The sequence below is a fragment of the Denticeps clupeoides genome, unplaced genomic scaffold (genome assembly GCF_900700375.1).
Source record: "Denticeps clupeoides unplaced genomic scaffold, fDenClu1.1, whole genome shotgun sequence".
Classification (NCBI taxonomy): domain Eukaryota; kingdom Metazoa; phylum Chordata; class Actinopteri; order Clupeiformes; family Denticipitidae; genus Denticeps; species Denticeps clupeoides.
Genome location: NW_021629722.1, coordinates 80913 through 108857, shown reverse-complemented (window position 1 = coordinate 108857; position 27945 = coordinate 80913). Strand labels below are relative to the sequence as shown.

Below are 27945 nucleotides of genomic sequence, written 5' to 3'. Positions count from 1 at the left end.
GGGTGGCAGCAGCCCAGTGAGTCCCACTTCCTGGCATTGTGTCCCTGAGCGTCTCCAGGGGGACTGTCCCTGTCTTTACTGACTGTCGCTCTGGATAAGGGCGTCTGCTGATTGCTGATATGAATGAGAGTATGACACGGGATGGTTTTACAGCTGGGAAAATTTTAAATGGTTTGAGTTTCTTAGACGGAAGCCGCATACCACACTTTGAGAAGCAAGGCACTGAAAGAACATCAGTCCACATTACTCGTCCACCCTGAAATGTAAACATTTAGAGGCAGTGGTGGCCTAGCGGTTAAGGAAGCGACCGTGATCAGAAGGTTTCCGGTTCGAATCCCGATGTGCCAAGGTGCCACTGGAATAAAAGATGAGAAGCAATTTCCTTCAGGATTAATCAAATTAAAAATAAATAATCTAGAAATATATAGTGGCCAGATAACGATCATGCTAACTTTATATTTCTGTATCTCTGCAGCACAAGATAGATGTTGTCACTATATTTTGATCATTTTAACCCATTTACACATTTTTACACAGAACCCCTGGTTAAGAACATAACTTATGATGGTCAGACTCAAGGTCAAGGTTTTTCAGACTTACTGGTCAACAATCTTAACCCCATTAAGGTGGTTGTGTCTTTTGTCAGCATGATAAGGGTGTGACACAGGTGACAATAGAAAATGTGTTTGTTTTTTTTACATCCTGCAGCAAGAGGCCTAGTACAGGATTTATTTATTTCATCTTTTTAACCATTTTAAAAAGGGTTCAAAATGCAAACAAATTGTACCTAGAATTGCATGTGACTGACTCTCTAATGTAAATAAATGACATAGAAATATAAAGTACAGGCCAAAAGTCTGGACACACCTTCTCATTCAACGTGTTTTCTTTATCTTCATGACCATTTATGTTGGTAGATTCTCACTGAAGGCACCAAAACTATGAATGAACACATGTGGAGTTCTGTACTTAATAAAAAAAGGTGAAATAAGTGAAAACATGTTTTATATTCTAGTTTCTTTGCTCTGATTACTGCTTTGCACACTCTTGGCATTCTCTCGATGAGCTTCAAGAGGTCGTCTCCTGAAATGCTTCTCCAACAGTCTTGAAGGAGTTCCCAGAGGTGTTTAGCACTTGTTGGTCCAGCTCACCCCAAACCATCTGGATTGGGTTCAGGTCCGGTGACTGTGGAGGTCAGGTCTCCACTTTTTGTTAAGTACAGAACTCCACATGTGTTCATTTGTAGTTTTGATGCCTTCAGTGAGAATCTACCAACGTAAATGGTCCTGAAGATAAAGAAAACACATCGAATGAGAAGGTGTCCAGGCTGTTGGCCTGTACTGTACGTGTAAAATGCGTGTTTGCGTATTACAGCTGTTTGACAGATGTGCGCGGCGCCCCCCTCCGGCCGCCGCCGGTACTGCAGGCCGCGGCCGCCGCTCCTGATTGCTGCTTTTCTCCGGGCTGCTGTCGGCCGCAGCCAATCTGGTGTCCGTGACGCGGGGTGAGGCCGGATCTCGGCTCCGCGGAATAAAACGCGCCCTCCGCGCAGCGCGCCGCGCCAGGACGCGACAGGACGCGACCGTCCGGGAACGAGGCGACCTGGCGGGGGACCTGGAAGCTGCTTTTATTCGTCCCGTTTTCCGCTCGACGCGTCTCCTTCTCGCATGATGCGAGCCGAGCCCGACGGGACCCGGTTCCGACGGTCGACCTTCGGGGCGGAATGAGAGCAGGAGGAGCGGGGATCGGGGCTCCTCGGAGGGGCTGGTGAAGCTGGCGGATGGACCCCCGCAGGTCCCCGCCGTTTATAATGTAGAGACCCCGTTCGGCTTCGCGCTGGTCCTCCTGAAGATGATCCTCTTCCGCAAGTTCCGGGTTCTGATCCTCATGGTCTTCCTGATCGCCTGCTCCATGCACATCATGATCGACCTGCTGCCCCGGCTGGAGCGGCGGGCCGGCGGCTCCTGCTCCTGCCCGCACGGCCCCAGCGAGGAGCCGCGGGACCGGGCCGAACCGGGCCGCTCCAGCAAGCACACCCTGCGCATCCTGCAGGACTTCAGCAACGAGCCCAGCTCCAACCTGACCTCCCACTCGCTGGAGGAGAGGCCGGAGGCTGCCCACAGGCCCGGGCCGGCCGGCCAGAGCCGGGGGAGCCGGGGGAGCCCGGGCCAGGGCTCGAACCCGCGGCCGGGCGCGCCGGCGCAGGGCTCCAGGCTCTCCGCCCTGTTCGCCCACCCCCTGTACACGGTGGCCCTGCCGGCGCTGACCGACGAGGACACTTTGTTCAACGTCAACACGGACATACGGTTCGACCCCAAGGCGGCGGAGAACCAGGAATGGTGAGGTGCCGCTTTTACTCCTTCCTTGTCTCCATATGACAGTTCCCCTGACCTCTGACCTCTGGTGTGTGTGTGTGTGTGTGTGTGTGTGTGAAGGGGCGCCCAGGCCAGGGACGAGGACAAGGCCCGGGCGGGCGAGCTGTCGGCCGACAGCTACCCCAACTGGCTCCGCTTCCACATCGGAATAAACCGCTTCGAGCTCTACTCCCGCCACAACCCCGTCATCGACGCCATGCTGGCGGACCTGGCGGCCCAGAGGATCACCAGCGTTGGTAAGACGTGCCGTGCGTCACGCGCTTTCACGCAGGTCCGCCAAAGGTCGGCCATTGTGCAGAAAACGGAGACAATCGGGCCGGAGGGTGGTGCCGGAACGCCGGGACCCGACACCTTTTGTGCAAATTCTCCCGTTTCGCACTTCCAACAAAGAGTCTGCGGGGGAACAATCGTCGTGTAACACGAGCGAACGCGAGCTGACGTCCTGCTCCTCTCCCAACAGCCATGAAGTCCGGGGGGACGCAGCTGAAGCTGATCATGACCTTCCACAACTACGGACAGGCGCTCTTCAAACCCATGAAGTGAGAAGCTCTGTTCGTCTCCGTAAATCACCGCGAGTGTGTGTGTGTGTGTGTGTGTGTGTGTGAGAGTGACTCTCCAGACACTCTATAATAATAATAATTATTATTATTATAGTGATAAGCATAATAAATCTGAATTGCTTTATTGCACAAGTACTTCAGTCGGGCGGGAAGGTAAAGTGACCGCCGGACGATGAAGACGAGTTGCTGCTCCTTTTAGTTGTTGAGGATTTTCCTTTAATAACTTGAAATAAAATACTGTAATAATTTAATAAGAAATGTAAAATAATGAAGGTTACGTACTATGTTACCGGAGCGAATTATTGTAATTTAGAGATTTGACGGCGCGGTGGGGGACCGGCAGATCGGTAACTGGACGGTCTTTGTGCGGTAATTTTGGAGCTCGGCGGTCATGTGACGCGGCGGCCAGCTCGGCTCCTCCTGCTCGGCGGTTTCTGTTGCTTGAGGGTCTGTGTTTGGGGCAACAGTTTGGTCTGTTCTGCCGCTGGTGTGTGTGTGTGGTGTGTGTGTACACGGTGGTGTGTGTACGTGTGTGAGTGTGTGTGTGTGTGTGTGAGTGTGTGTACACGGGTGTGTGTGGTGTGTGTGTGTGTGTGTGAGTGTGTGTACACGGGTGTGTGTGTGTGTGTGTGTGAGTGTGTGTACACGGGTGTGTGTGTGTGTGTGTGTGTACACGGGTGTGTGTGTACGTGTGTGAGTGTGTGTACACGGGTGTGTGTGTACGTGTGTGAGTGAGTGTGTGTGTGTACACGGGTGTGTGTGTACGTGTGTGAGTGAGTGTGTGTGTGTGTACGTGTGTGTGTGGGGTGTGTGTGTGGTGAGTGAGTTTGTGTGGGGTGTGTGTGTGGGGGGGGTGTGTGGGGTGGTGTGTGTTGTGTTTGGGTGTGTTTTTTTGTGTTGTTGTGCATGTTTGTGTTTTTGTGTTGTTTTTGTTTGTGTGTGGTGGGGTGTGTTTTTCTTGTGTGTGGGGTGTGTTGTGTGTGTGTGTGGTGTGTGTGTGTGAGAGCTCTAATTTCCTGCAGACACTTTTAAACATGTTTTATCTCTGACTGGATTTCTCCAACTTGCAAGAAAATGACTTTTGGCTTTTGATTAAATCCCCTTCAGTCTGCGTCAGGTTGTTCTCTCGGCTCCGCCGCGCCCGGCCGCGCCCGCCGCCACCCGAGACGGCGTTTGAAGCGGGCGTCCTGTCATCGCCGCGCCGGGCTCCTCATCGATCGGTCCGGCGTGGGGCCGCGGGTTTTGGTCGTGTCGTGTGGTTAACGTCTCTGCGCGAGCGGTCAAGGTCATTTGATCTGATGGCTCGGTGACGGGTGGGGACGTTTATTGGTGTCTCGGCTTGTGAACGCCGTGGTCGTGTTTGACGGGTTGTGGCTTCCTCGGCTTCGCTCATCAGTAAAGCGGCGGGTCCAGAGAGCGGGCGCGGTAATTATTTAGGTAATAATCCACTCGGGCCGCTGCGGAACTGCTTTATCTGTACTGCATATTTCATACCTTCACCATTATAGAACCTTTTGCAATTCCTTTCATATATTTGTTGTATTTGCTATTCATGCACTTATATCATATTTTGTAATGATGCCAGAATAACAAACGAACGATGAAAAACTAATTATAACGTAGATGACATTTTATCGCAAAATGAAAATACTTTCAGGTTCATCTTCATGAAAGCTGTGGAGTTAGAAGCCTAGTGGGTAAAAAAAATCTGGTTCAGACCCCACTTACTACCATGGTGTCCCTGGGCAGGACACTTAACCCTGAGTGTCCCCGGGGGGACTGTCCCTGTCACTGCTGACTGTACGGCGCTCTGCCTACGAAAGGGAAACCTGTTCGGTTGCTGTTCAGAAATATATATTTTTTAAAAAATCACATTTTTTGTATGAATTAATATCAGAGTAAAAACAACAACTTCAGATCCATCTGATGTGGTCCCGCGGTTCCTTAGCAACGTCTCCCTTGGAAATATGATTTTGTGACGGTAAATAAGTTAATGATTCTCGAAGAGATGAGTCAGAGTGATTATATCCTCACTCCCAGGATTCCTCTCAGCCAATCAGAACGCCAGGTCGGAGCTGGAGATGTCCTCGCCTGTAAATGTGTCCATCCTGAGACGCAAGAAGACCTTTTTAAAACCCTTTTCACCTCAGCTCTGTCGATCCTATACATGTATCGTATAAGGATGAGTGTGTGTGTGTGTGAGAGAGAGAGAGACACACACTGGTGGAGGTCTCTCGGCCCCAGTGGTGGCTTTGGCATGTGGGGGACGTGAGTGACAGTCGACTTCCTGTCCTCTCAGATCATCGAGGCTGAACGGAAGACCCTTGAGCAGCTGGCTGACGGAAACGTTGATTAGCGGCTCTCCGAGGAGCGCCGCTGCCGAGGCTCATGGGAAACGTCCAGGAACGTCGCAGGAACCGCGGTTACGTAAAAAGCTGCGTCTTGCGACAGCGCCGCGCTCGCTTCCTCTCGCAGTCCTCTGTCTCATAAAAAGACGCCCGGGGCCCTTTAAAGGAATCTGAATTCTGCATTATTCACTACACCATCCGGCCTTTCTGAATAATCGCAGGTCGGGGTGTGTGTGTGTGTGTGTGTTTAGATGCTGGTATGTGTAATGGCTGCTGTGGGTGTGTTTTATGTGTCTGCTGCTTGGGTGTGTCAGTGGTGTGTGTGTGTGTGTGTGTCAGCCGACTCCTTATCTCCTCACCAGGAACGTCCATGTTGAGAGATTGTTCCAGGACGGGTCTTATCTGTTAAAACCTGTTTTTATTCTGTGTGCTGCGCCGGTGTGACGCTCCTCGCGGTCCAGCAGCTTAAACTCTGAACGGCGCGTCGTCACGGCCGCGGTATTAAAGTCTGAAATCTGTCGTCCCGGGACGGAGATAAAGTGCGCGGTCAGGTCAGGTGACCCAGGGTAAGGTCACCGCTCCGGCGCGTCCGAGTTCATTAGGACGCTAGGCACGGGGTCGGCTGATGTGGAGGATGTTGCCGTGGTGACGTGGTCGAGTACGGTGTTGGCTGGGGGGTGAGGCGGGTCGTTATGAGAATTGTCCCGTCTGAGAAGAGGTGAACCGAGGGTCGGGGTCATGGTTGTGGACACTTGTCACACGTCTGGGTCTCATGCTGTCAGGTTGTGAAATTGTGCTTCCATCTGTCGCCGTGTGAGTCCTGCTCATCGTCAGCCCCCCCTCGTCCGCCATATAACCGGAATTAACCAGCACTTCAGTCTCAGGAAGAATCGTGGATATTTTATGGGCGCGCCGCCCCTCTGGTTTCTGATCGGGTTGCGGTGGCGGATTACGAAGTCGTAACGAAGGCCGTAATCTCCCCACATGTCGAGCGGCGAGGCGGGCTGATGTGCAACTGCTGGACTGCGACGGCTTTTGTTGTGTCCCTGTGGAAAAGCTGCATTATTTTGACTCTGACCCCCTCTGTGTGTGTGTTTGTGTGTGTGTATATACAGTGCGTGTATGTGTGTGTGTATATAGGGTGTATGTGGTGTGTGTGTGTGTGTGTGTATATAGTGTGTGTGCGTGTGTGTATATTGGGTGTATATAGTGTGTGTGTGGGTGTATATAGTGTGTGTGCGTGGGTGTATATAGGGTGTGTGTGTGTGTGTGTGTGTGTGTGTGTGTGTGTAGCAGAACGGGGCAGAAAGAGCAGAAACGACATGCAGCTTACAGCTGGATTAACCGTCTGGCTTTTAACTCGGCCCTCTTAATGGCTTCCTCTTTCTGAAGAGATGGACCGTGAGCACTTTATCTGCAGTGGGCCCGGTGGCCCGGTGGCTCGGTGGCCCGGTGGCCCGGCGGCGCTGCGTCCTGTTTGCTTTACTGGGTGTGCAAACATGAGCTTTGGAAGCAAATCTGTGCTCCGCCGGGGTTTGCCGATGTCGCTCTCGCTAAATCAATGTTCGCCTGGTTCCTCCGACGCCGCTCTCACCCCCCACTCTATTTTAGGCCTGGTGCTGCCGCGTCACGCAGCCGAGCTCCGCCTCTCCACCGCGGACGCCGGGAAGGGAAAAAACACACGTGACAACAACACGGCCTGAAATCAGGGCAGCGCTGAATCCTGTCACCGCCCTGTCACCCGGTCCTTACTGCACCGCGACGGCCTTTTATTTTTCTGGTCACGATGGATGAGCAGTAAAAAGCTCCACAAAATGTGTGCTCGCTAATATCAGCATTTTGAGAGATGAACGAACAAGAGAGGGGCCGGTTTTATAAACAACAGTGGGGGGGAAATGGGCGGAGCCTGTGGGAATGATTGACAGCTGTCACGCATAATACTTCCAGATTCTGGACAATGTAAAAGCCACGTCCGGGTGTAGTTCAGCGTCAGCTCCTGTTGTGTTATTTTCATAAATCCGCTGTATAAGCAGACATTGAGGACGTGACCACGCCCACAACATTCAGTTACACGATCAACACTTTATTTGACATCAGTGGATATTCCCAACGCACTTCGTCTTATTCATGAGTGCGCATGGTTAAAGGAGGGGACCAATCAGGACACGGCAGGGTTTTTTTTTTTTTTTGTGGGGGTGAAAAGCATAACTCTTCGTTGAAATGAATAATGGGACTTTTATTCTGGTTTGAAGGGTAAGATTCAGTCCTCGGTACGATCAGGGACCTGACTTTCGCCACTAATGTTCAGGCCCAGTGCTGCGGCAGTTTATAGGCCGGCTTATGGTCCTTAATGCAATTCTACAGGATTATAATTAGTTTTATTGTTCTTATTATTGAATTTAATGGATGGAATGTTGAAAATATAAATGATGTAAGTGCATTTCTTTTTTTTTTTTCCATCCATGAGTTCAGTTTCCACCAGATAAAGGTTGCAGCCATTAAAGTGATCGCAGTAAATGGAATGAACCATGGTGGCAACACACTTGCCTCACACACCTACACCGTCTGGCTTCCTTGTTCCTCGCCGTCTCTTCTCTCCTCACGTTTTCTCATTTTATCACATTTACAGGAATCATTTAAAAAGAGACAAAAAAAATAAAACCTTCATAAACCCCCAACCCCACAGCTGCGGGGTTTTAAATCTGTTTTCCTCCCGTGAGGAGAAGCTGACTGGTCCCTATAAATGTTTAACAAGCCTGGGTCCAGCTCCGTTTTCCGGAACGCCGTCCTCTGTGGTGAGTCCCAAATGTCAGGGTGCCCTGGACGTTACACCATGAAGTGTGGGGTGAAAGCACTGGATGTCCAAACCTCAGGACAATGTGGCCTCAGACTGTCACACCAGCTTTAAAACCAGGCCCTGACCCTGCATGACCCAACAAAGACTATGGCAAAGACTATTTTTAAAGGAAAATGTGCCTTTGTGAGATGATTTAACATTAATACGAGTTCCTCTAGCCTGTCTATGGTCCTCCAAACGTGCAAAGCATTGTAGTCGCTCGGTGACTGGATGTAAAAATGAGCACAATTCATTTTTTTTTTTAGTTCCGTCCCGCGAGACTCTGAAGAACCAGCGGGTTCATTTTATTTCTTCTGGAAAAACGGCGAGACGACTTCCTGTCTGCACCAAACATTGTGGTTGGTGGATGGTCTCTCCTCCTCATTAGCATTTAAAGCTACAGACACCGAAATGGTGCTTCCTGGGAAATCTCATTGTGGGACTGGATCAAAGTGGCTGGAATTCTGCACCGCGGCTGAATTTCGTAAAGAGGATCTAACGCAGGAAATATGTATTTGATTGGTGGTGGCCTATGCCAGTGGTGGCCTAGCCTGTCATGGTGCCCACTGCTCACCAAAGCTGATGGTTAAATGCAGAGGACACTTTTCACCGTGTCACCGTGTGCTGTGCTGCAGTGTACAACAATGACAATCATTTCACTTTCACTTGATTTATTTCCACCATGACAGGCGCCCGGGGAGCAGTGTGTGGTGACGGTGCTTTGCTCAGTGGCACCTTGGCAGATCGGGATTCGAACCGGCAACCTTCTGATTACGGGGCCGCTTCCTTAACCGCCAGGCCAGATGAAAAACAAGCGTTTCTTCATCTACTACATTAAAAGGGATTTGACTGGCAACGTAAGAGTAGTTTTGGACCCGCTGTTCCAGTCTTGGACTAGATTAGGGTCCCGAAGACCCTATAAAACGTTACCGCCGGTCCAGCGGTGGGAAGGCATGGGACCAGCAGCCCACGTGGACTTCACGTCCCCGCCGTTTTCCCGCTTAATTGCAGAGTTGAGACTCCCGACCGCGTATCAGTGGGCTGCACCCACCCCACCCACCAATTTGGGCGCTTGCTGGCAGGAGTGTGACCGCGGAGACGTCCCCGGCGGGGGACCGGCAGTCGTCTTCGAAAAACAGGAATTGAGAGGACAAATTTAGCCGCCGCTAAAACCGGAGGATTTGCGTGTCTCGCAGTTTGGGGAACTGCTTTCGCAATTAAGAAACAAGTTTGGGCGCGTGCCGGCTCCTGCGCCGGGCCGCGCCGCCGTAATTATCCTCGTTGCCGCGACAATAAATTCTCAATCCAGACATGAAAGAGTCGGGCGAGCACCTGTCACGCTCCTCAGACCTTCGCCGGGACGGGAAAGAAGACGGCCGATTGTTCGGGCATTTCTGGAGCCGCGCCGTAACCGGAGCCACCTGCCCTGGAATGAGGCGGGACAGAGGTGGCTCTGTTGTGGGGCGCCGCCCTCCGCCCCCTTTCACCTCGGGGGCAGAGGGCCGCCGATGAAGTGGGCTTTTCAGGAAGGAGCGCAGCTCCGGTGCCGCCGTCCCCCGCGTGTCACTCATTGTTTGCCCGGCATGAGTCAACAGGACGCCGCAGCGGGGACAGGGACGTCACGGGGTGGCGAGACATCGGAAACGGTCCATGTCGTCACCTTCAAGTTATTCCGACATCGCACCAGGAACCAAGAGGGAGGACATGTCCACCGGCATGAGGTCAGAGGTCAGATTTGCCTTGATAAACTGATCTGGGGTCAGGTGGGGACGGCACGACTCTTGGCTGGTGCTCTGGTGAGAAGAAGCTCCAACCATCCAGGGTAAAAAAAAAAGGAGATGGTGAAAGTGAAATAGTGAAAGTGAAGTGATTGTCACATGTGATACACAGCAGCACAGCGCACGGTGCACACAGTGAAATTTGTCCTCTGCATTTAACCATCACCCTGAGTGAGCAGTGGGCGGCCATGACAGGCGCCCGGGGAGCAGTGTGTGGGGACGGTGCTTCGCTCAGTGGCACCTGAGTGGCACCTTGGCGGATCGGGTTTCGAACCGGCAACCTTCTGATTACGGGGCCGCTTCCTTAACCGCTAGGCCACCACTGCCCCAAGTGGTGCCACACTGAACATTTCACTATATCTTCTATAACATATAGAAATATAATAAATGATTATATTTTCTGTAAAGAAATTGAAATATTTTATTAGAATTGTGCACGTTTCAGTAAACATGCCTACGTTTGTAATTATAATCCGCGTTAATGGTGATCCGATCTCTCAACCACAACGGTGCATAGAACTCCAATCCACTCCAGCACTTTCACTTTCAAGCAATTTTTTTTGGCTTTTTTAATCTTTATACATAATCTTCACTCATTTGCACACCTTCACCCTACCTGTTACACATATTTTATGTTAAAGACGTAAAAGTGTAATATTTGGTTATGTTTGCAATATTTGCGTATTGGTTTTCATTGTATACTTGCAACATTTGCAATACCGAGGTCTGTTCAGTCGCTGAAAGCGTCTCACTGCATATCATACCGTGCATGACTGTGTATGTGACAAATAACATTTGAATTTGATGATCTCGCGGCAGGAAGTCAGAAATGTCGGAGGGACGGCTTCCTGTCCCCTCGTCTGCGGGCCCATGGGTGCCGCCGAGGCGGCTCTTTCCGGCCGGCCTGCGTGTCGGTCCGTTACGTCTGCAGCGCCGAGTGAGTGACTCAGCCAGGAGCTGAAAGCGCTTTGGTTGAGTGCCCGACGCGCTCGTTTCGCCGTAATTATCGCGCTTTATCAAGCCGTCTAGTGGAAGTGGGCGTTCGCGTGACCTACATAAGTAGAAAGGAGACGGAATATTTCTGAATGATCAGATGCGTGCCGTGCGGCGTGCAAATGTCACCTTCCATTCCTGCTGGCCTGTGACAATGCCAGTAATTGGCCATGTGATATGATAATGCGCCAGCCCTTTATTTAGATATAAAAGCAGCCTGGCGGAGGATGAAATATGAATCACGTGCTGCAGAACAGAGCTGACGGACACGTCACCGCCCCACGGTGTGGCGTTTCGCGGTGGCCCCGCCTCTTCCCACCCCAGATGTGCTGGACTCCTGCTGCCAGAGTCGGCGTGTGAATGTGCACACGCTCCTATGATGATGATGATGATGATTTCAGAAGGTCATTTTCAAGGTTCATACTGCACTTGCATCATTTAAAATAAAAAAAAAAACTGATGGTTATTGAAACATAGCAGCAATTTGTGGATAATTTGACCTTAATTCTAGCTTTTTAGTGGCAGTGGTGGCGTGGCGGGTAAAGAGGAAGGTTGTGGGTTCGATTCCTGAAGTACCGAGGTGCCACCGAGGTCCCCTTGGTCTGGGTACCGTCCCCACACACTGCTCCCCGCACGCCTGTCATCACTGCCCAGTAAGGGGGTGGTGGGTGGTAGTAGCCTAGTGGGTACCACACTCGCCTTTGAACCAGAAGACCCAGGTTCAAACCCCACTTACTACCATCGTGTCCCTGAGCAGGACACTTAACCACTTAAATGCAGAGGACACATTTGGTTGTGTCACCGTGTGCATCATGCTGTGCATCACAATGACACTTTCATAAAAGTAAAGAGCAACTAGAGTCCTGGTGTTCTCTGAATCAACCAGGTAAGTTAATAAATGCTGCGTACAGGTTTTATATATATCGCCCTCTTGTGGTCTCCAAGAGCATTCGTTCCAGTGAAGAGTCAACACTTTGATGTGGCTATTTTAAATTAGTCCGCTTGTAATACATTAGAATTGATATATTTTTGTGGCTGAGTTACTGTCCGCTCAGCAGCGTTGGAGGCTCTTGTGAGTGAACAGTAGATGCAGACGACACCCAGACCATCGTCAGGATGAGACGGGATGCCAGGCATTCCTCCCGACGCCCCTGTGGAGATCCGGGGGGACGGGATTTAGAGGGTCGTGTCTTCGGCTCTGGAGTTCCCCTGCTGCGAGGTGGAGCTGCTCAGGCCTGTTCGGAGGACTGGACGCCTGCACGTTTGAGTAAAACCCGGCTCTGCTAATTACTGTAATCGCGTCGAGCTGTAAAAGTGATTGACGTGTTTTGGCTTGACGACTGCAGGTTGTAATTTGGGGGACGATGTTGAACTCTGGCGAGCACCTTCTCCTGTGGGCTGTGGACGTACTGGAAGCCAGAATAAATTCACAGTGCGGCTCAGCCGCTTCTGGCTTATTAGTTAATTAAATGCTGGGGCAGTGCGAGAAACACAATTAAATGGCTGAAATGATCAATAAATAATTAGACGTATTAATACTCCACACAAACGAGTGTGGTGCAATAACTGGCTGTGGCTGCCTAGCAACATAAAAAAAGCTCTTCTCGATGGATTAATACAGAACTCTGCTTCATTTGGCTCAGCCAATCAGGCTCCAGAAGAGTTACCTTCTGATAAAGTGGACGAGTCGCCTCGAGGGTCGCTGCTGAGTGGGGTTCAGGATGGATCTCTCTGTTCTGGGTTATGTGGGTCACGTGTGTGTGTGTGTGTGTGTGTGTGGCTTCAGGAAAAGATGTACAGAGAAAAGGAATGATGGACGCTGGTCTCCCTGGACAACTCCCCAATCTCTTCTTCTGCCACCGGGGTAGCCATGGACAATTCCCTCTCACATATTTTCTAGACTATTAGAAAGCCGGTCTCTCTAGATGATCCAGAGCGCTGCAGCACACCTTCCCACTGCTGCGTTCCCTTCTCTGACTCTTCTCTGGTAGAATGAACTTGCACTAGATCTTCCAACAGCTTTTATCAGAGGATAAAATCCTTCCTGTTTAGAAAGTACTCTCGTGTACGGTTCTATATGTTTAGAACCATGTGTATGGTTCTGAGATGTATATTCAGATCGGGTCTTACGTGAGTCTGCTGAACGCTGTAAATGGCCGACAGGATTTTGGAATCTGTGTTCAGTTTCCATTGAATTGGAATGATTGGATCTGTGTTACTCCACATTAAATATACGAACTATGACCTCTAACATCAATTATGACCTGGATCTTGTGCCGGGTGATTGGTTCCAATCTGCCTTCATCTTTAACTGTGACCGGGGTTTTGTAGATGTTGCCCAACAGTTAGATCAGGTTTTTTAAAATTATTTTTTACAAATATTTTTATACCTTTTGGTCTCCAAAATGGAAGTCCAGCACAATGAGCAGGATAAAAACTGTACTGGAGCAGATTATTCCCACCAATATTTATTAGGACCAAGCTTTGGGACATGTGGGAACGGGAAAAGGGGAGACCCACGCCAGCACCGGAAATACAAACTCAAGGCAGTTGGATGTAATGTACCCCGCATACAAGACAGGGAGTCCCGCCGACTCCTCCCGAGACCACTCGTCTGTTCTCCGTTTAGTACCAGAACCCGGAGGTCTGGAGCGGGAACCTTTTATAGTGCCAGGCTGCAGGGGGCGTGGCCAGTGTCCCGGGTACAAATTACACTGATCCATCCATAAATCATTCACTGATAATCCATCAATAATCAATACGTTGAGATTCCCTCCCTAATCACTGATAATCGTATGAAAATTGGAATAAATACTGTCCTTAATCCCAGTTTAAAATGTTACTACCTGCTCACACACACATGGAAAAAGAACACTGGAACGGTGACTAGACTAAATACTGTGTATACTGGGGGACCAACACCGTTGTTATTGGATTGTGGGTGTCGGCCTCTTTCCGGAATTCCACCTTCTGCATGCCAGTGGAAAGGAATTCGGTGTTCCGCTGGCAAGTTGGGATTGGTGGGGATGGTTTTTATTTATTTATTTTTTTAAACCAAGGTTTGAAATTAACCGGAGTCACCGCGGCTTTAATAATTAGCCGTGATCCGGTTCTTCGGAGTGAGGCGCTGAGCACGCTCCAGGACCTTCAGACGCTGGCTCCCTCTGGGCAGTGAAATCGATACAGGAAGAAAAGACGTAGATGAGCTCTGGACTGGGCGAGTGGGGCGTGGCCCCCACACCCACCAATCACAGAAGGTGTCTGTGTGTTTACTTCCTGTGTGATTATGTAATTAATTTTCATTTGATACCAAATGGGCATTTTACACCGAACGGTGGATGAAAAACGGATTGTTCCTAATCACACAGCGCCCTTCATTAGTCTGAGCCGAATCCGGAGGGAAAATCGATGCCTAAACTCGTTAGACAAATGAAAGGGCACAGCAGGTCCTATTAAGAATAAAGACCGTCTTCCATCATTAACACTGCGCGGTCAGGCCACAGAGGTCACGGGGCCCCTCCCCCAGCATGCAGTGACGTCACCAGACCCCTCCCCCAGTATACAGTGACGTCACCAGGCCCCTCCCCAGTCCCGTTTCAGAGCTGTGTGCAGCCTCTCAAGGTGTCTGTGTGTACGTGTGTGTGAGTGATGTGCTACATCGCCGTATGAGCCTCTGATCTGTCCGTTAACGGCAGCAGTGCATCATGGGCCACCGGTGTGTGTGTGTGTATGTGTGTGTTAGTGTCAGAGTTGGAATGCCAGAATCCGGTTCATTGCCAAGTTCCTGTTTCCACACCAACCATTTTTCACAGTCAGGGAAATGTACGTAAAACAGCTGCCTAAGCCCCGCCCTGCCCTGCACACACACACACACACACACACACACACACACAGACCTTATACAGCAAAGTGAAGCTTATCATGAGGTAACTGCAGATTGCAGTGTGTGTGTGTCCATACAGACACCCCCTGGCCACCGGGCGGCGCTCCTCAGCTGAAGTTACCCTCTTCTCTTCATAAAATTAACTTTTTAAAAGACGCTCAGGTCACTAAAAATAATGAGAGAAAAAAGTGGTTTTTACAGCAGCTTTTCACACACACACACACACACACAGACACAGCAATCAACAAATAGAATTCAAACACACCAGCACACAGACAGAATGTGTGTGTGTGTGTGTGTGTGTGTGTGTGAGAGAGAGTGAATGATTGTGAAGGTCATGGTGTCCGTTTGAGCTGCACCAGCGGCGTCTCACATGCTGCCAGTTAAAGTGTGTGTGTGTGTGTGTGTGTGAGCTGCAGTAACCGGGTTGCAGCAGTAGTTGCACATGCATTATGGCACCTTGTCATGTAAAAACCTGTCGTGCGGTGAAGTTTAATAAAGTTTAGAGGTAAGATGAGGTGAAGAGGTTGTTGGATAAGAGTATTTACTCACTTATTACACTACGTCCTATGTAAAGATGTGCATACACGTGTGTGTGTGTGTGTGTGAGTGAAAAGTGAAAGTGAAGTGATTGACACACATGATACACAGCAGCACAGCACACAGTGCGCACAGTGAAATTGTCCTCTGCATTTAACCATCACCCTGAGTGAGCAGTGGGCACCATGACAGGCGCCCGGGGAGCAGTGTGTGGGGACGGTACTTTGCTTAGTGGCACCTCAGTGGTACCTTGACTGATCGGGATTCGAACCGGCAACCTTCTGATTACGGGGACGCTTCCTTAACCGCTAGGCCACCACTGACCCAGTGCGTGTGTGTGTGTGTGTGGTACCCTCCTCTTTTGCCACTTTTTACCGCTCAGGCCGATTCTGGGCTCAGCTGTCACATCCTGGCACGGCAGCGAGCAGCGGAGGGAGGAGATTAGGCCCCGACTCCCAGCATGCACTGCAGCCCGGCACAGAGGCGGGATGGTGATTAGAGCACAGCTGCCTTTCGGAAACCAGGAGGGAGTGTTTCGTTCTTTTTTTTTTTTTTCTTCCAGATGCTAATTTTTTTAAATGGAGGTCAGAGGTCAGAGTAGGAGGCTCAGGTTCCTGGGACGTGTGTGTGTGTGTGTGTGTGTGTGTGTGTGTGTGTTAGAACATTTCTGATTATCCCGTCACCCTTGTTCTCTGCAGGCAGACCCGAGAGCAGGAGACGCCCCCCGACTTCTTCTACTTCTCGGACTTCGAGCGCCACAACGCTGAGATCGCCGCGTACCACCTAGACAGGTGAGGCGTGTGTCAGTGTGTGTGTGTGTGTGTGAATCCACTAGTTTGTAGTGTGTGAGAGTGTGTTCTCCCGGGCCGAGTGAGTATATGTGTTCCGGAGTTCCCCGTATCTATCTGAGAGACAGATGATGTCATCGTGTTTAAAATGGGAGGAGCCAGTGGTGATGATTGGCAGCTGTCACTTCTCATTCTGCACAATTGAAGCCACCTCCTGTCAAAAGTTCCCTCTTCACTCACCTCTGTAGACCACGCCCATTTGAGGCGTGCTGCACGTGGTTCTGGGCTATATAAGAAGTAAATGTTGTTGATGTGGTGACCACGCCCACACATGCACCCACACACCCACACATGGGGCAGTGGTGGCCTAGCGGGTAAGGAAGCGGCCCCCCCCCCCCCCCCCCCCCCCCCCCCCCACACACACACACACACCTGTCATGGCGAGTGTATCACATGTGACAATCACTCCACTTTCATTTAATTAATTAAAACATGCTGTTCATCCAGGTATCCTGATTGGTGAACGAGTGAACGGCACGTTATTGAACACAGCAAGAATAAAATATGGCTAAAGGTGTTCTGATAGACGCTCCGCGTGTGTGTGTGTGTAGAACTGCCTGTCAGAGCCCTGCTGTGTGTTTGCTGTACCGGAACGGGTCTCGCACACACACGGCGGCTGTGTTAAGCAGTAGTGGGCGGAGCCGGCTGGGGCGTGGCGGCTGCAGCACATCTGGCTGGAGGCCGACCGGCAGCCGGCGTGATGGGTGGTGGAAGGAAGTGGCCTCCGCTGAGCTAAATATTCCGGCTGTGGGCTGGCAGCGCAGCCCCCGGTCGTCTAAAAAAAGCGTCTGAATGAGGCTCCGCCCGTCAGCATCAGAACACAGTAGTTCATATTTAGATGATATAGCTGCGTTATATGTTAAAACTTGATTCAGATTCTTTAGCAAATGATTCGGTGTGTCGTGAATTGACTCCGCTTGATCTGGTAGGACACGACGGAGCAGAAAAACGATGTTGTCCACTCGGATTTATCCAGCAGAGAAGATAAATAACGTTTTCTAGATCCTGATGCAATAACGTGGACACAGACAGACGGGGACGCCGGTTCACTCTTCCAGCCATTACACACACACACACACACACACACACACACGTATTTACTCAGCGCTGTGATTCACCGCACGCCTCCCTCAGTCATGGCCAGGGGCGCGGTGGTTTACGTGCCCCGCCCACCGCCAGCTACGGTGTAGTGGGATGAGTGATGCCGAGTCTGAACACGTCTCTGATGGTCCCGGCTTGTCCCGCTCTCCTGTGTAATTTGCCGGATAAATTGTCCCTCCCAAATGTTCCTGACGTTCCCTTCGCAGTCCCTCAGTGGGACGGCCGCAGGAACACGTGGTGTGAGCGCCACCTTCTGGTCGGGTCCTGTAATAACAGACGGTGCTCAGTCTGGTGACTGGTGACCTTCTGATTACGGATAGGCCACCACTGCCACTTCCAGGAAGGAGAAAAACTATATTAAAACTATAAAACTATACTAATATATATATAATTACGTGAAAATTCTATACATTTATATTATATTATTTATTTATATTATAATATGAATTTATTTTATATATTTGTAACAGTGAAATGAGTCCCACCTCCATTACAACTCATAAAATAACTTTTTCTTTATTATTTACCTTTCATTTATGTTTATCTGTATTTCATGTTGTTATATAAACCTATGGAAGAATTTATGATGGACGCATCATGATTCTGTGATGTATTTAATTAAAATGCAACGTGATTTGTCCGGTTGAGATGGTCGAATGTAAATGTCCAGGATCGGCGCGAGAAAGGTGACTAGATGTGCAGAATGTGAAAGTTTCTCTGCCCTCGTGTGGCCCTCAGGATCCTGGATTTCCGCCGGGTGCCCCCTGTAGCTGGCAGGCTGGTGAACATGACGAAGGAGATCAGAGACGTGACTCGAGATAAGAAGCTGTGGAGAACCTTCTTCATATCACCAGGTGCAACACAGTGTCATGAACACACGGGGGCGCCGCGCACTCACACATTCGTTTCTTACTCGTCCGCTCTCACTCGCCTAGCCAACAACATCTGCTTCTACGGCGAGTGCTCCTACTACTGCTCCACGGAGCACGCGCTGTGCGGCCGGCCGGACCAGATCGAGGGGTCCCTCGCTGCTTTCCTGCCGGACCTGGCCCTGGCCAAGCGCAAAACCTGGAGGAACCCGTGGAGGCGTTCCTACCACAAGCGGAAGAAAGCCGAGTGAGAAATCTGATGGATCTGATTTTCTCCTCCTGCCGACTGTCTACTGATGCTCTGCACAGAGAACGTTATGTGACTGTGTGTGTGTGTGTGTGTGTGTGTGTGTGTGTGTGTTCAGGTGGGAAGTGGATCCTGATTACTGTGAGGAGGTAAAACAGACTCCGCCCTATGACAGTGGGTTCCGCCTCCTGGACGTCATGGACATGACCATATTTGATTTCCTCATGGGTAAGGACACACACACACACACACACACACATACTGTACCCTCCATAATTATTGGCACGCCCATTTAAAATGTGTTCTTTAGCTTCTAATAAATTCAGTTTTGTTCTAAAAAATGAAAAATTCAAGTGCATTTATTCAGTGGGGAATAAGATCCACACTGAGAAATAATTTTTTTACATCAAATCATGAATTATTAGCACCCCTGGTGGTAATACTTTGTACAAAACCCCTTTTGGCACCTAATCTTCTATAACATTTCACAAGACGGGAGAATATAGAAACAGGATCTTCATGCGTTCCTCTTAGCTCAGTCTCTCTAAACCCTGCAGCGACCCGGGTCCTCGCGCTCCTCCTCGCGCTTCAACAGCATCTTATCCAGAGAGACGTACGACCTGCTTTCATGTCACCATCAGTGAAGTAACCAGTTCTGTGCACCAGGACTTTTTATTCACTCGGTTGTAGTTTTTCACACTATAAGAAAGTTACAAGTTAGTGTAAATATTCTCTAAAGATGAAGGTGTTAAGCTGCAGTGTAAAAAATACTCAGCGACTGTGTTCTCACCTCAAGGGGAACTTCATTCCACCAAGACAGAGAAGAGTCTAGTTTTGTATTAGTTGTAGAGGTCAGATGGAGCAGATTCTGGGGGTTTGGGATCCAGTGGAGGTAACGTAGCAGTGTGATGGTGTGGAGAAGTTGGGAAGGTGTTGCTGCATCCTGTATTAGTTGTAGAGGTCTGATGGAGCAGATTCTGGGATTCCTGGCCAAGAGGTGCTTTTAATACTCATCCGCCAAACCGGCTTAGAGTGTTTGTTGCCAAAAAGCTGTATTTTGGTCTCATCTGACCAAAGCACATGGTTCCAGTTGAAGCCCCAGATTGCATAGCAATCTCCAGACGTGTGTGTTTATGATTGTGAGTGAGTAAATGTTTTTTCCATGCAGGCCTCCCAAACAGCTTGTTGGCATGTAGATAACGCCCAGTGGTTGTTTTGGAGATTTTCTCTTACCGTTCTCCTCATAAACTGTTCCAGTTGTTTTGAACAATTCACGATTCCTCTGACAGGATACTCTGGTCTTCCTAGATACTCTGATCAACTTGACATTTTTGCAGATTCATCAATACAGAAATATCACATGGTCCTAAGTATTCAGACCCTTTGCTCAGCTGCAGAACATCCCCACAGCATGATGCTGCCACCGCCATGCTTCACTGTTTGGACTGTGTTGGACAGGTGATGAGCAGTGGCTGGTTCTATCTTGGTCTCACAAAGGATCTTCTGCCCTGATAGCTCAGTTTGGCTGGACGTCCCAAACTTCTTCCATTTAAGGACATTTTGTGTGTTCATTAATGAGGAACAAAAATCAACTTGGCAAATGGCTGCAATATAACAAAGAGTGAAAAATTTCAGGGGTCTGAATACTTTGCATTCCCGCCGTATGAAAAATAATAATAGTTTTTTCCTCTTAAAATTCACTTGAGTTGATGGTTCATTTTTCTACGATTTTCAGTGTGAGCGTGTGATGCTTCTGCAATAGCAGTTGAATTTATTTTAAGGCTTTTAACACATCATAAGCAGGGGTGCCAATAATTATGAAGGGCAGTGTACACACACACACACACACACACACTCTGACCAACAGTAATGAGTGTGAATTCTTCGACAGGGAACATGGATCGGCATCACTACGAAACCTTTGAGAAGTTCGGGAACGAAACTTTCATCATCCACCTGGATAACGGACGAGGGTGAGTGTTCTGCTCACCGTCCTCTGCTCACTTTGTCATTTCTGCGGTGACGGGTGACGTGGGTGACATGTCTGCACGTCCTCTCCCCTTCATCCAGGTTTGGAAAACATTCCCATGATGAGCTTTCAATTCTGGTGCCTTTGAGTCAGTGTTGCAGGTACACACACACACACACACACACACACACACACACACACACCCATACGAACAGAGACCGGTATTTTATTCAGCTGAAATGAAATACATTTCTATTATTTATTTGACTGGGGGTGCTGACGCGCGTCCCTCTGCTCCTCAGGGTGAAGAAGTCGACGCACCTGCGTCTGCAGCTCCTGGCGAGGGAGGAGTTCCGTCTGAGCGTCCTGATGGAGGAGTCTCTGCGGCGCGACCGCCTCGCCCCCGTCCTGATCCGCCCCCACCTGGAGGCGCTGGACCGCCGCCTGCGGCTGGTGCTCAGCGTCCTGGCCGACTGCATCGAGAAGGACGGGTACAGCAGCGTGGTGGAGGACGACATGGGCCCCGCCCCTGAGACGGCCCACTTTGTAAACCCTGCCCACACCAGTCGCAGGGCACAGAAGAGGTAGTACATCTGTGGACCGATCACGGCATAGGACATGGACCAATCGCAGTGCAGGACAGGCTGTCTGGCTGAAGAGACGCGCGGTCTTTAAACGTTCTTTTCTCGTTCCTCTGAATTCAGTGAATTCCACAGACTCCACAGGGTTCCTCCTTCTGCTGCCCAGCTGTGTGTGAGTGTGGTCAGGAATCTCCCAGGAGCCTCTGGGTTCACGCTTGTTGGCGGGTGGTGGGGCAGGAAGTGGAGTTCTGCAGCTTAGCGTGGTGTTTTCTTCCTTCTTCTCTAATTTAAGACCCTACAGATCTGACTGGAGTGCAGGTTTGCTCCGAGGTGTTGTGTGGATAAAACATTTATTTTTTTCCCCCCGAGAATATTTATTAAGCCTTTTATTTATTTCTGAATAATCATAAATTGATGTTAGTCTGGCGGTGTGTGTGTGTGTGTGTGTGTGTGTGTGAGTGAGTGTCCGTCCGTTCGCCACATGGTGGAGAGTCAGTAATCCATCCAGGTCAAGAACTGTCCAGAGGAAGTGTGTGAAGCCGACGCCTTACCAAGCGCAGCAACATGTTTAAAAATCAGTAGGTGTGTGTGTGTGTGTGCGCATGTGTTTTGTGTGGTGATTAAAATGGAAAAACAAATCTGTCAAGAACTACAAAGTGCACACTAGACTCTGCACTGCTTAGGTCACACTAATAAGTTTCAGAGTTTGATTCAATTCGTGAAATAAAAATAAATAAAAAATAATTATAGATATGGGTGAATGTGTTCATGTGTGCATTCGTGTGTGCATGCATGTGTGCGCATGCATGTGTGTGTTTGTGTATGCATGTGTGTGTGTCCATGTGTGCGCGTGTGGGTGCGCACGTGCATGTGTGTGCGCATGCATGTGTGTACGTGTGTGTGCATTTGTGTATGCATGTGTGTGTGTATGCGTGCGTGCGTGTGGGTGGATGCATGTGCGTGTATTCTTGTGTGTGTGTGTATGTGTGTGTATGCATGTGTATGTATGTGTGTGCGCGTGTATGTGTGTGTATGCATGTGTATGTATGTGTGTGCCCGTGTGTGTGTGTATGCATGTGTATGTGTCTGTGTGTGTGTGTGTGTATATGCGCGTGTGTGTGTGTGTAGAAACTGCTTCACCTGCAGCAGGTTGTGTGTTGCTCCTGATTTGTGAAGTTGCAGTGTCCTCATCACAGGACAAGATCCAAATTCACCGTACTGACCGAGGGCGTTCCGCTCATCAATTTAATTAAAATAAAGAAGAATCTGACATATCAGACCATCCTCTGATATCTACACAAGTCCGAAGAAAGGCATGTTTGCCTGGACCCAGTGTCCAGTGTACAGAACCCCCCCCCCACCATCATCATCATCATCATCACATTTGAATGAAATATTTCTATGCTCGTTTTCCACACGTCTCCTGAGCACCTTTTCAGTTTCCAGGTTGTCGATGTGCTGCACAAAATGCTGATTTGCAGCGGAGCTTTTTGTAAATCGTTTTTGGAAGATCTGATGTAAAAAAAAAACTGTTTCTATCCAGTCGAGATTTGATAGTGCGAGTAGCGCTGGGTGTTTGTGTGTGTGTGTGTGTGTGTGTGTGTGTGTAGAGCTGAAATCAGTGCCTGTGCAATAATAGGAATACTTGAATGTTTTTGGGTGAGCTTAATTTTAAGAAATGATGTAAAGAATAAGCGGTATAAATGTATATCGGGTCTAGCTGTTAGATTTGGGGAAGAGGGGTCGACTGTAGTCCGAGAAGCATTACACACATTTTTGTTTCTGAGTTTCCAGCCGTGGTTTTGGTACAGACGAGCTTTAAACGATATTACCGGCTTTTTGCAGTTCTGCTCGGTTTTTGATTTCTTCACATGCTTCTGTAAAACTTTTCATTCTTTTGCTGCATTGTAAAAGTGCAATAAAACAAAATGGCCAAAAGTTTCATGGTTCAAGCAAAGCACTGCGTCTGTTTTAATTTGCATATTTGTTCATGTAATAATATAAAAAACAGTAATAACAACAACATTTAGTTTAAAGGCTTCACAAGAAAAGATTGAATGAAGAACCATTTTTACATTTCTGTCACTTCTGTTTTATACATGAATAAATAAATGACAGTTAATCACCTGGTGGACTTTAACCTCAACAAATAGTTTTTGTGAAATTCTATGTTTTGTTATTATTAGCATTAATAATAATGATAATTGTAACTATAGTTACTGTTATTATTAATACTATTAATTGTTTTGTAGTGATTTAAATCATTCCCAAAAAATGCATATGCATTAGTAACACGTTAACATTCCTGGTCATCTACAAGAAAACGGACTGGTTATTCTGCAGCTATGAATCACTTTATGGATTCGATTTTAAGGAAATATAGGTTAATATAAAATAATAAATAAAAGGAAATATAGGTTAAAAATATAGGTTAAAATAAAGGTTTCTAAAGAGCCAATGAGGTTAGATCTCCATCCCCTAACTGCCTTATATGGTAAGGAATTGAAATGTTTGTGCTTCTGCTTATATATCTTCATATTTATGTCCTGTGTGTGTTTTTATGTTTAACATTTATGCAAATTGCTATTGCAGCTCTAGGTTAATAAAGTAAATAGTTCTGTAGTGTATGGGTAAAATAATACTGAGACTATGTTCTGCTGGGTGCTGTCGGGTTTTGTGACCTTTGCTTAACCTCCGCTGCCCCTTGGCTCAGTTTAGAGCGCCGGGTAATAATGTCTTCCAGTCGCGAAGGCCGGAAGTTCAGCCGGGCTTGACATCTGAAGGGACAGGGACCTCAGAGGCCCAGAGTTCCTAATCAGATCAAACCCAGAGCAAAGGCCTCCACACAAGCCAGCCATCAAAGGAGGGACAAGGTGGCCGTACCTCCTGACAAGTGGTCCCCAAGCGCATGGCTGGTGTGGAGAGGCCATGTTTCTGGGGACATGGGGACATGGGAGCGCGGGTCTCCGCGTAATTACGCGCCTTTAATTGGGCCCACACACGGCGGAGCCGCGCCGGCGGCTGTTTCTCTCCCCCTCCGCCCTTCATGCTCCGGTCCCTCCTTTCAGTCACGGAAGCGCAATTTCTGGGCCATTATGTCGCATTATAGATCGCATCTGAAGTTTCTGTAAGTTCGCAGAGAGAGAGGGAGACCCCGGCGGCGTGTTTGTTGATGTCGGATTTCTGCCTCGATAAAAAAAAAGCGGACCACCCGCCGTCGAGGGGCGTGGCCCCGGACGGCCACGCCCACCCCCGGTAAGCCCCGTTAAGTGCGCCGGGCCGGACGCGGGCGGGGAGTCCCTGGCCAGGAAGCCGGAGCCGCAGCACGATGTTCGATCGTTCCCAGTATCCGTACAACTGCTTCAACTACGACGGGGACGGATACCCGAGCTGCAGCTCCGACGAGGAGAAGAAGATGTGCAGGCCCGCCTACAGGTGAATACGCCCCTTTTAATGCTCATTAATATGCATAAACAATCATCACTACTTTTATTGATATTCAATAAGTCACTTCAGCTGATTCTGGTGGGCACGATGAAGGACCCTCTGATTCCATCCTGCTTTTCACTGTTATTACATTATTATTACATTATTACATTATTAGCATTATTGTAACATAATTGCACAATTGGAACATTTTCTGAAAATTGGAATTCTTGATTCACGTGTGATCAGTGGATTATACATAAGCACAAAGAACTGAGGAGTTGTTGGAAATATTGTCTGTAGCTGTACAAGGTTAAATTGTGGAGTTTATCTGGCTTTGCTCAGCTACATCGCCCTGATAGCCATGGCGATCCAGCAGAGCCCCGAGAACCGGGTCACCCTGTCGGGGATCTACGAGTTCATCATGAAGCGGTTCCCCTACTACAGGTCCAACCAGAGAGCCTGGCAGAACTCCATCAGGCACAACCTGTCCCTCAACAGCTGCTTCATAAAGGTACGTGTGAACGGCTTCTCGCTGGCGCCGCGGCCGCCCGTGACGGTGAGTGACGGTGAAATGACTCTGCAGGTCCCCCGGACGGAAGGGAATGAGAAAGGGAAAGGAAACTTCTGGACGTTCGCCTCGGGATGCGAGTCCATGCTGGACCTGTTCGAGAACGGGAACTTCCGCAGACGCCGACGCAGGCGCAACGTCAAGATGGGCTTCCGCGAGCCGTCCGGCGACCCCCACCAGCCGCCGGACACCGCCTGTCCCCCGAACCCGGGCCTCAGGGCCGGCCAGCTGGCCGCGGCGTCGGGCAAGCCGGAGCCCGAGATCAAGTTCAGCATTGACTACATCCTGTCCACCCCTGACCCCACGCCGGCGGCCCGGGCCCCCCTGTACGGCGCCGCGGGACCCCACGTCCCGCTGCTAGAACCACAGCACCTCAGCCTGCACTTCTGGACTCTGTGACTTCTCCTTGCGGAACGTGCGGGCGGTTCCGGAAGGCCCCGGCGGGCGGGAGCAGTGCGCGAGTGTGTGTGTGTGTGTGTGTGTGTGTGTCCCTCGACCCTCGAACCCCCGGAGAGACTGAAGGAGCGCCGGTGTTGTTGAGACGTGATTAAAGTAATTTATTGATTGAAGGGCCACCGCGGCCCGGTTTGGGAGCTGAGCTCCGGTTCTAACGTACGAACCCGAGGAAAAGGAGCCGCGAACACGACTGGTGTGTGGACACTAGGGTTGGGCACATTATCAATATTACTCTCTTATCTGGTCTCAAAGAGGCAAAATACGGTTTTTATTTCATTAAAAAAGGCGAACCTTCAACCTTTCGGTCCCAACCACGTATTGAGAGAATAAATATATCGTGATGTAACCAAACAAAACCCCCCAAAAAACACTTTACATGTAATTAATGTAGCAAAAAATGAAGGTTTGCCTTTAATATTAAATCAGGGAATGATATTTTTTGAGATGCACTACTGTATTAAAATGAATGAATAATGAATTATGCAGCGCCGTGATCCACACCTGAGGCCAGGCCGTCATGAGAATTATTTTGGAGCCCGATTGTACAGCGCTGATTTAGAGACCATGTCCGATTTTACAGTATTAATCATTTCTAATGAGCAAGGCGGCCCAACCCTGGTGGACTCAGAATAACGGTGTATATTAGGCATGTGCTCTCTACATGATAATCAATGAGATGTCAAAGCAGAACAACCTGCAAGCCAATAAAACCTGTGACCTGTGACCCCCACACGTCCGTCTTCTGCAGAATGCTCTCAGAAACAATAATACTACTAATAATAAATAGTAATAATGTGTGCGCGGCATTTTAAAAAAGTGTAATTGTTGTAAATCTATCCGGCCCAACCTTCGTACAAGTACCTCTAATCCACCTGATTGACCTTTTCAGCTGGAGTGAGAGTGGGAGCTGATCTGAATACCCCATTAAAAATATACGGCCGTCGTAAAAGGCAGCGGCCTCAAAAACGGGCTCCGCTTAACATCTATTTTCCTCCGCCGGAGTATCAATCATCCCGCCTTTCCGCTGGTGAAGGGACATTTTTCAATTTAACCTTTATTTTCTGCTGTGCCTACATCAGACGGGGTTTCGACACACTTAACATGAGTGGCATTTAATATAGCGCTACAGCAGCGGGGTGAGCGCGAGACGTGACCTTATTCAAATCCCGGCGCCACCGCGCCGACACTCCTGATGCAATTATAATTAAACGGCCCTTATGCCGGCTTGCAAATCGTCCGATCGATCACTGATATTAATGTTCAGGGGGGGAATAAATAAAGAAATAAAGCGCACAATACCCCCCCAGCGATCGCGGAGCGCCACGCCTGTTATGGATCAGCAGGTTTCTATTAACGACGCCGGCAAAGCCGCTGCCGCGCGCGGGACGTATTTGGGTAAATTAACTTAGCATAAAGCGCTCCCAGGCCTGCGGACGCCGAGCGGCGGGTCCGTACCCGCCGAGCGGCGGCCATCTTTGGCGCAGTTAGGCGGCGGGGCCCAATTAGGCCCAAAAGCCTCGCGACTGTCTAACGGCTTCCTGATGGTGTAATTACGCAGCGCCGCGCTCGCTGGCGGCCGAACAGCGGGAGAAATTGGGAAAACCGGCGATGTGCGACGACAATGCGGCCACCGCGTCGCAAACACAAAGTGCTCATTTGGGTTTTTTTTTTTCTCCATTTTTCGCATGTTTAATAATTGCATTCTCGGAAAGCGATGGCGGAGTGCGGATGCAGACCAACGTCCATCTTTTTAAATACAGGTTTAGAGAGAGAGAGAGAGAGAGAGAGAGAGGGCAAAGGTCAGAATCAGGTTATTAAGCTCATGAATACGCTGGTTGGCGGTGAACATTTATTATCTAGTTTTTTTATGGTTGCCGGTTCGAACCCCGAGCCGACGACTTCAGATGAGCGACTGTAACCCGCAACTGGCAGCAGAGCGGTTCCACTTCACAGAATGACTTGCGGTGATGGAAGGGAAGGAAATCTGACAGCCGTGAGGACGCCGTGATGAAGCCGTGGGTCAGAACCGATGCTGACGGAATAAACAGAACAGCTGGATTTCGGGTGAATAGGGACATTTGTTCTAAATTGTACTGGGCTTGATTTACTGAAGTTACAGAAGATCTAGAATGTTCAGGTTCCGGGAATGGCCATGATTTTGTTAAATAAGAACGGAGTTTCTGGAACATTAAGTGTGAAGTGATTGTCACGTGATACACAACAGCACAGGACACGGTGCACACAGTGAAATTTGTCCTCTGCATTTAACCCATCACCCTGAGTGAGCAGTTGGCAGCCATGACAGGCGCCCGGGGAGCAGTGTGTGGGGACGGTGCTTTTGCTCAGTGGCACCTCAGTGCGGGATTCGAACCGGCAACCTTCTGGTTACGGGGCCACTTCTTTAACCGCTAGGCCACCACTGCCCCAGTTATGTTTCAGTAATAAACGTTCTCCAGGTTCACGTTACTTTGACCTTGAATCCTCAGTACAATTACTATATTTGGTGTAAATATATAGCCTATATAGTACATATATGTAATATAATTAGTGAATTATGTAATATA

The 27945-nt window shown here is 49.3% G+C and overlaps 2 protein-coding genes across 2 annotated transcripts; both read left to right on the top strand.

The window, feature by feature from the left end:
* The first annotated feature begins 1443 nt into the window (after nt 1-1443).
* On the top strand, nt 1444-21772 carry LOC114772609 (extracellular serine/threonine protein kinase FAM20C-like). The gene is made up of 10 exons (XM_028965501.1): nt 1444-2339; nt 2436-2611; nt 2836-2914; nt 16012-16104; nt 18001-18116; nt 18198-18378; nt 18497-18606; nt 20270-20351; nt 20449-20508; nt 20650-21772. The coding sequence occupies exons 1-10, from the start codon at nt 1852-1854 to the stop codon at nt 20933-20935; spliced, it is 1671 nt and encodes a 556-aa protein (XP_028821334.1). The 5' UTR covers nt 1444-1851; the 3' UTR covers nt 20936-21772.
* A 2484-nt stretch (nt 21773-24256) lies between these two features.
* LOC114772613 (forkhead box protein L1-like) lies at nt 24257-25324 on the top strand. The gene is made up of 3 exons (XM_028965505.1): nt 24257-24363; nt 24658-24868; nt 24941-25324. The coding sequence occupies exons 1-3, from the start codon at nt 24257-24259 to the stop codon at nt 25322-25324; spliced, it is 702 nt and encodes a 233-aa protein (XP_028821338.1).
* Nucleotides 25325-27945: the final 2621 nt, after the last annotated feature.

What these genes read in the sequence shown, in the direction of transcription:
- LOC114772609 (XM_028965501.1), top strand. Translation starts at nt 1,852, where the DNA reads ATGATCCTCTTCCGCAAGTTCCGGGTTCTGATCCTCATGGTCTTCCTG. An exon ending in GCCGCGTACCACCTAGACAG is followed by an intron (nt 16,105 to 18,000) that starts GTGAGGCGTGTG and finishes TGTGGCCCTCAG; the next exon opens with GATCCTGGATTTCCGCCGGG. An exon ending in CATATTTGATTTCCTCATGG is followed by an intron (nt 18,607 to 20,269) that starts GTAAGGACACAC and finishes ATTCTTCGACAG; the next exon opens with GGAACATGGATCGGCATCAC.
- LOC114772613 (XM_028965505.1), top strand. Translation starts at nt 24,257, where the DNA reads ATGTTCGATCGTTCCCAGTATCCGTACAACTGCTTCAACTACGACGGG. An exon ending in ATGTGCAGGCCCGCCTACAG is followed by an intron (nt 24,364 to 24,657) that starts GTGAATACGCCC and finishes TATTGTCTGTAG; the next exon opens with CTGTACAAGGTTAAATTGTG. An exon ending in TCAACAGCTGCTTCATAAAG is followed by an intron (nt 24,869 to 24,940) that starts GTACGTGTGAAC and finishes ATGACTCTGCAG; the next exon opens with GTCCCCCGGACGGAAGGGAA.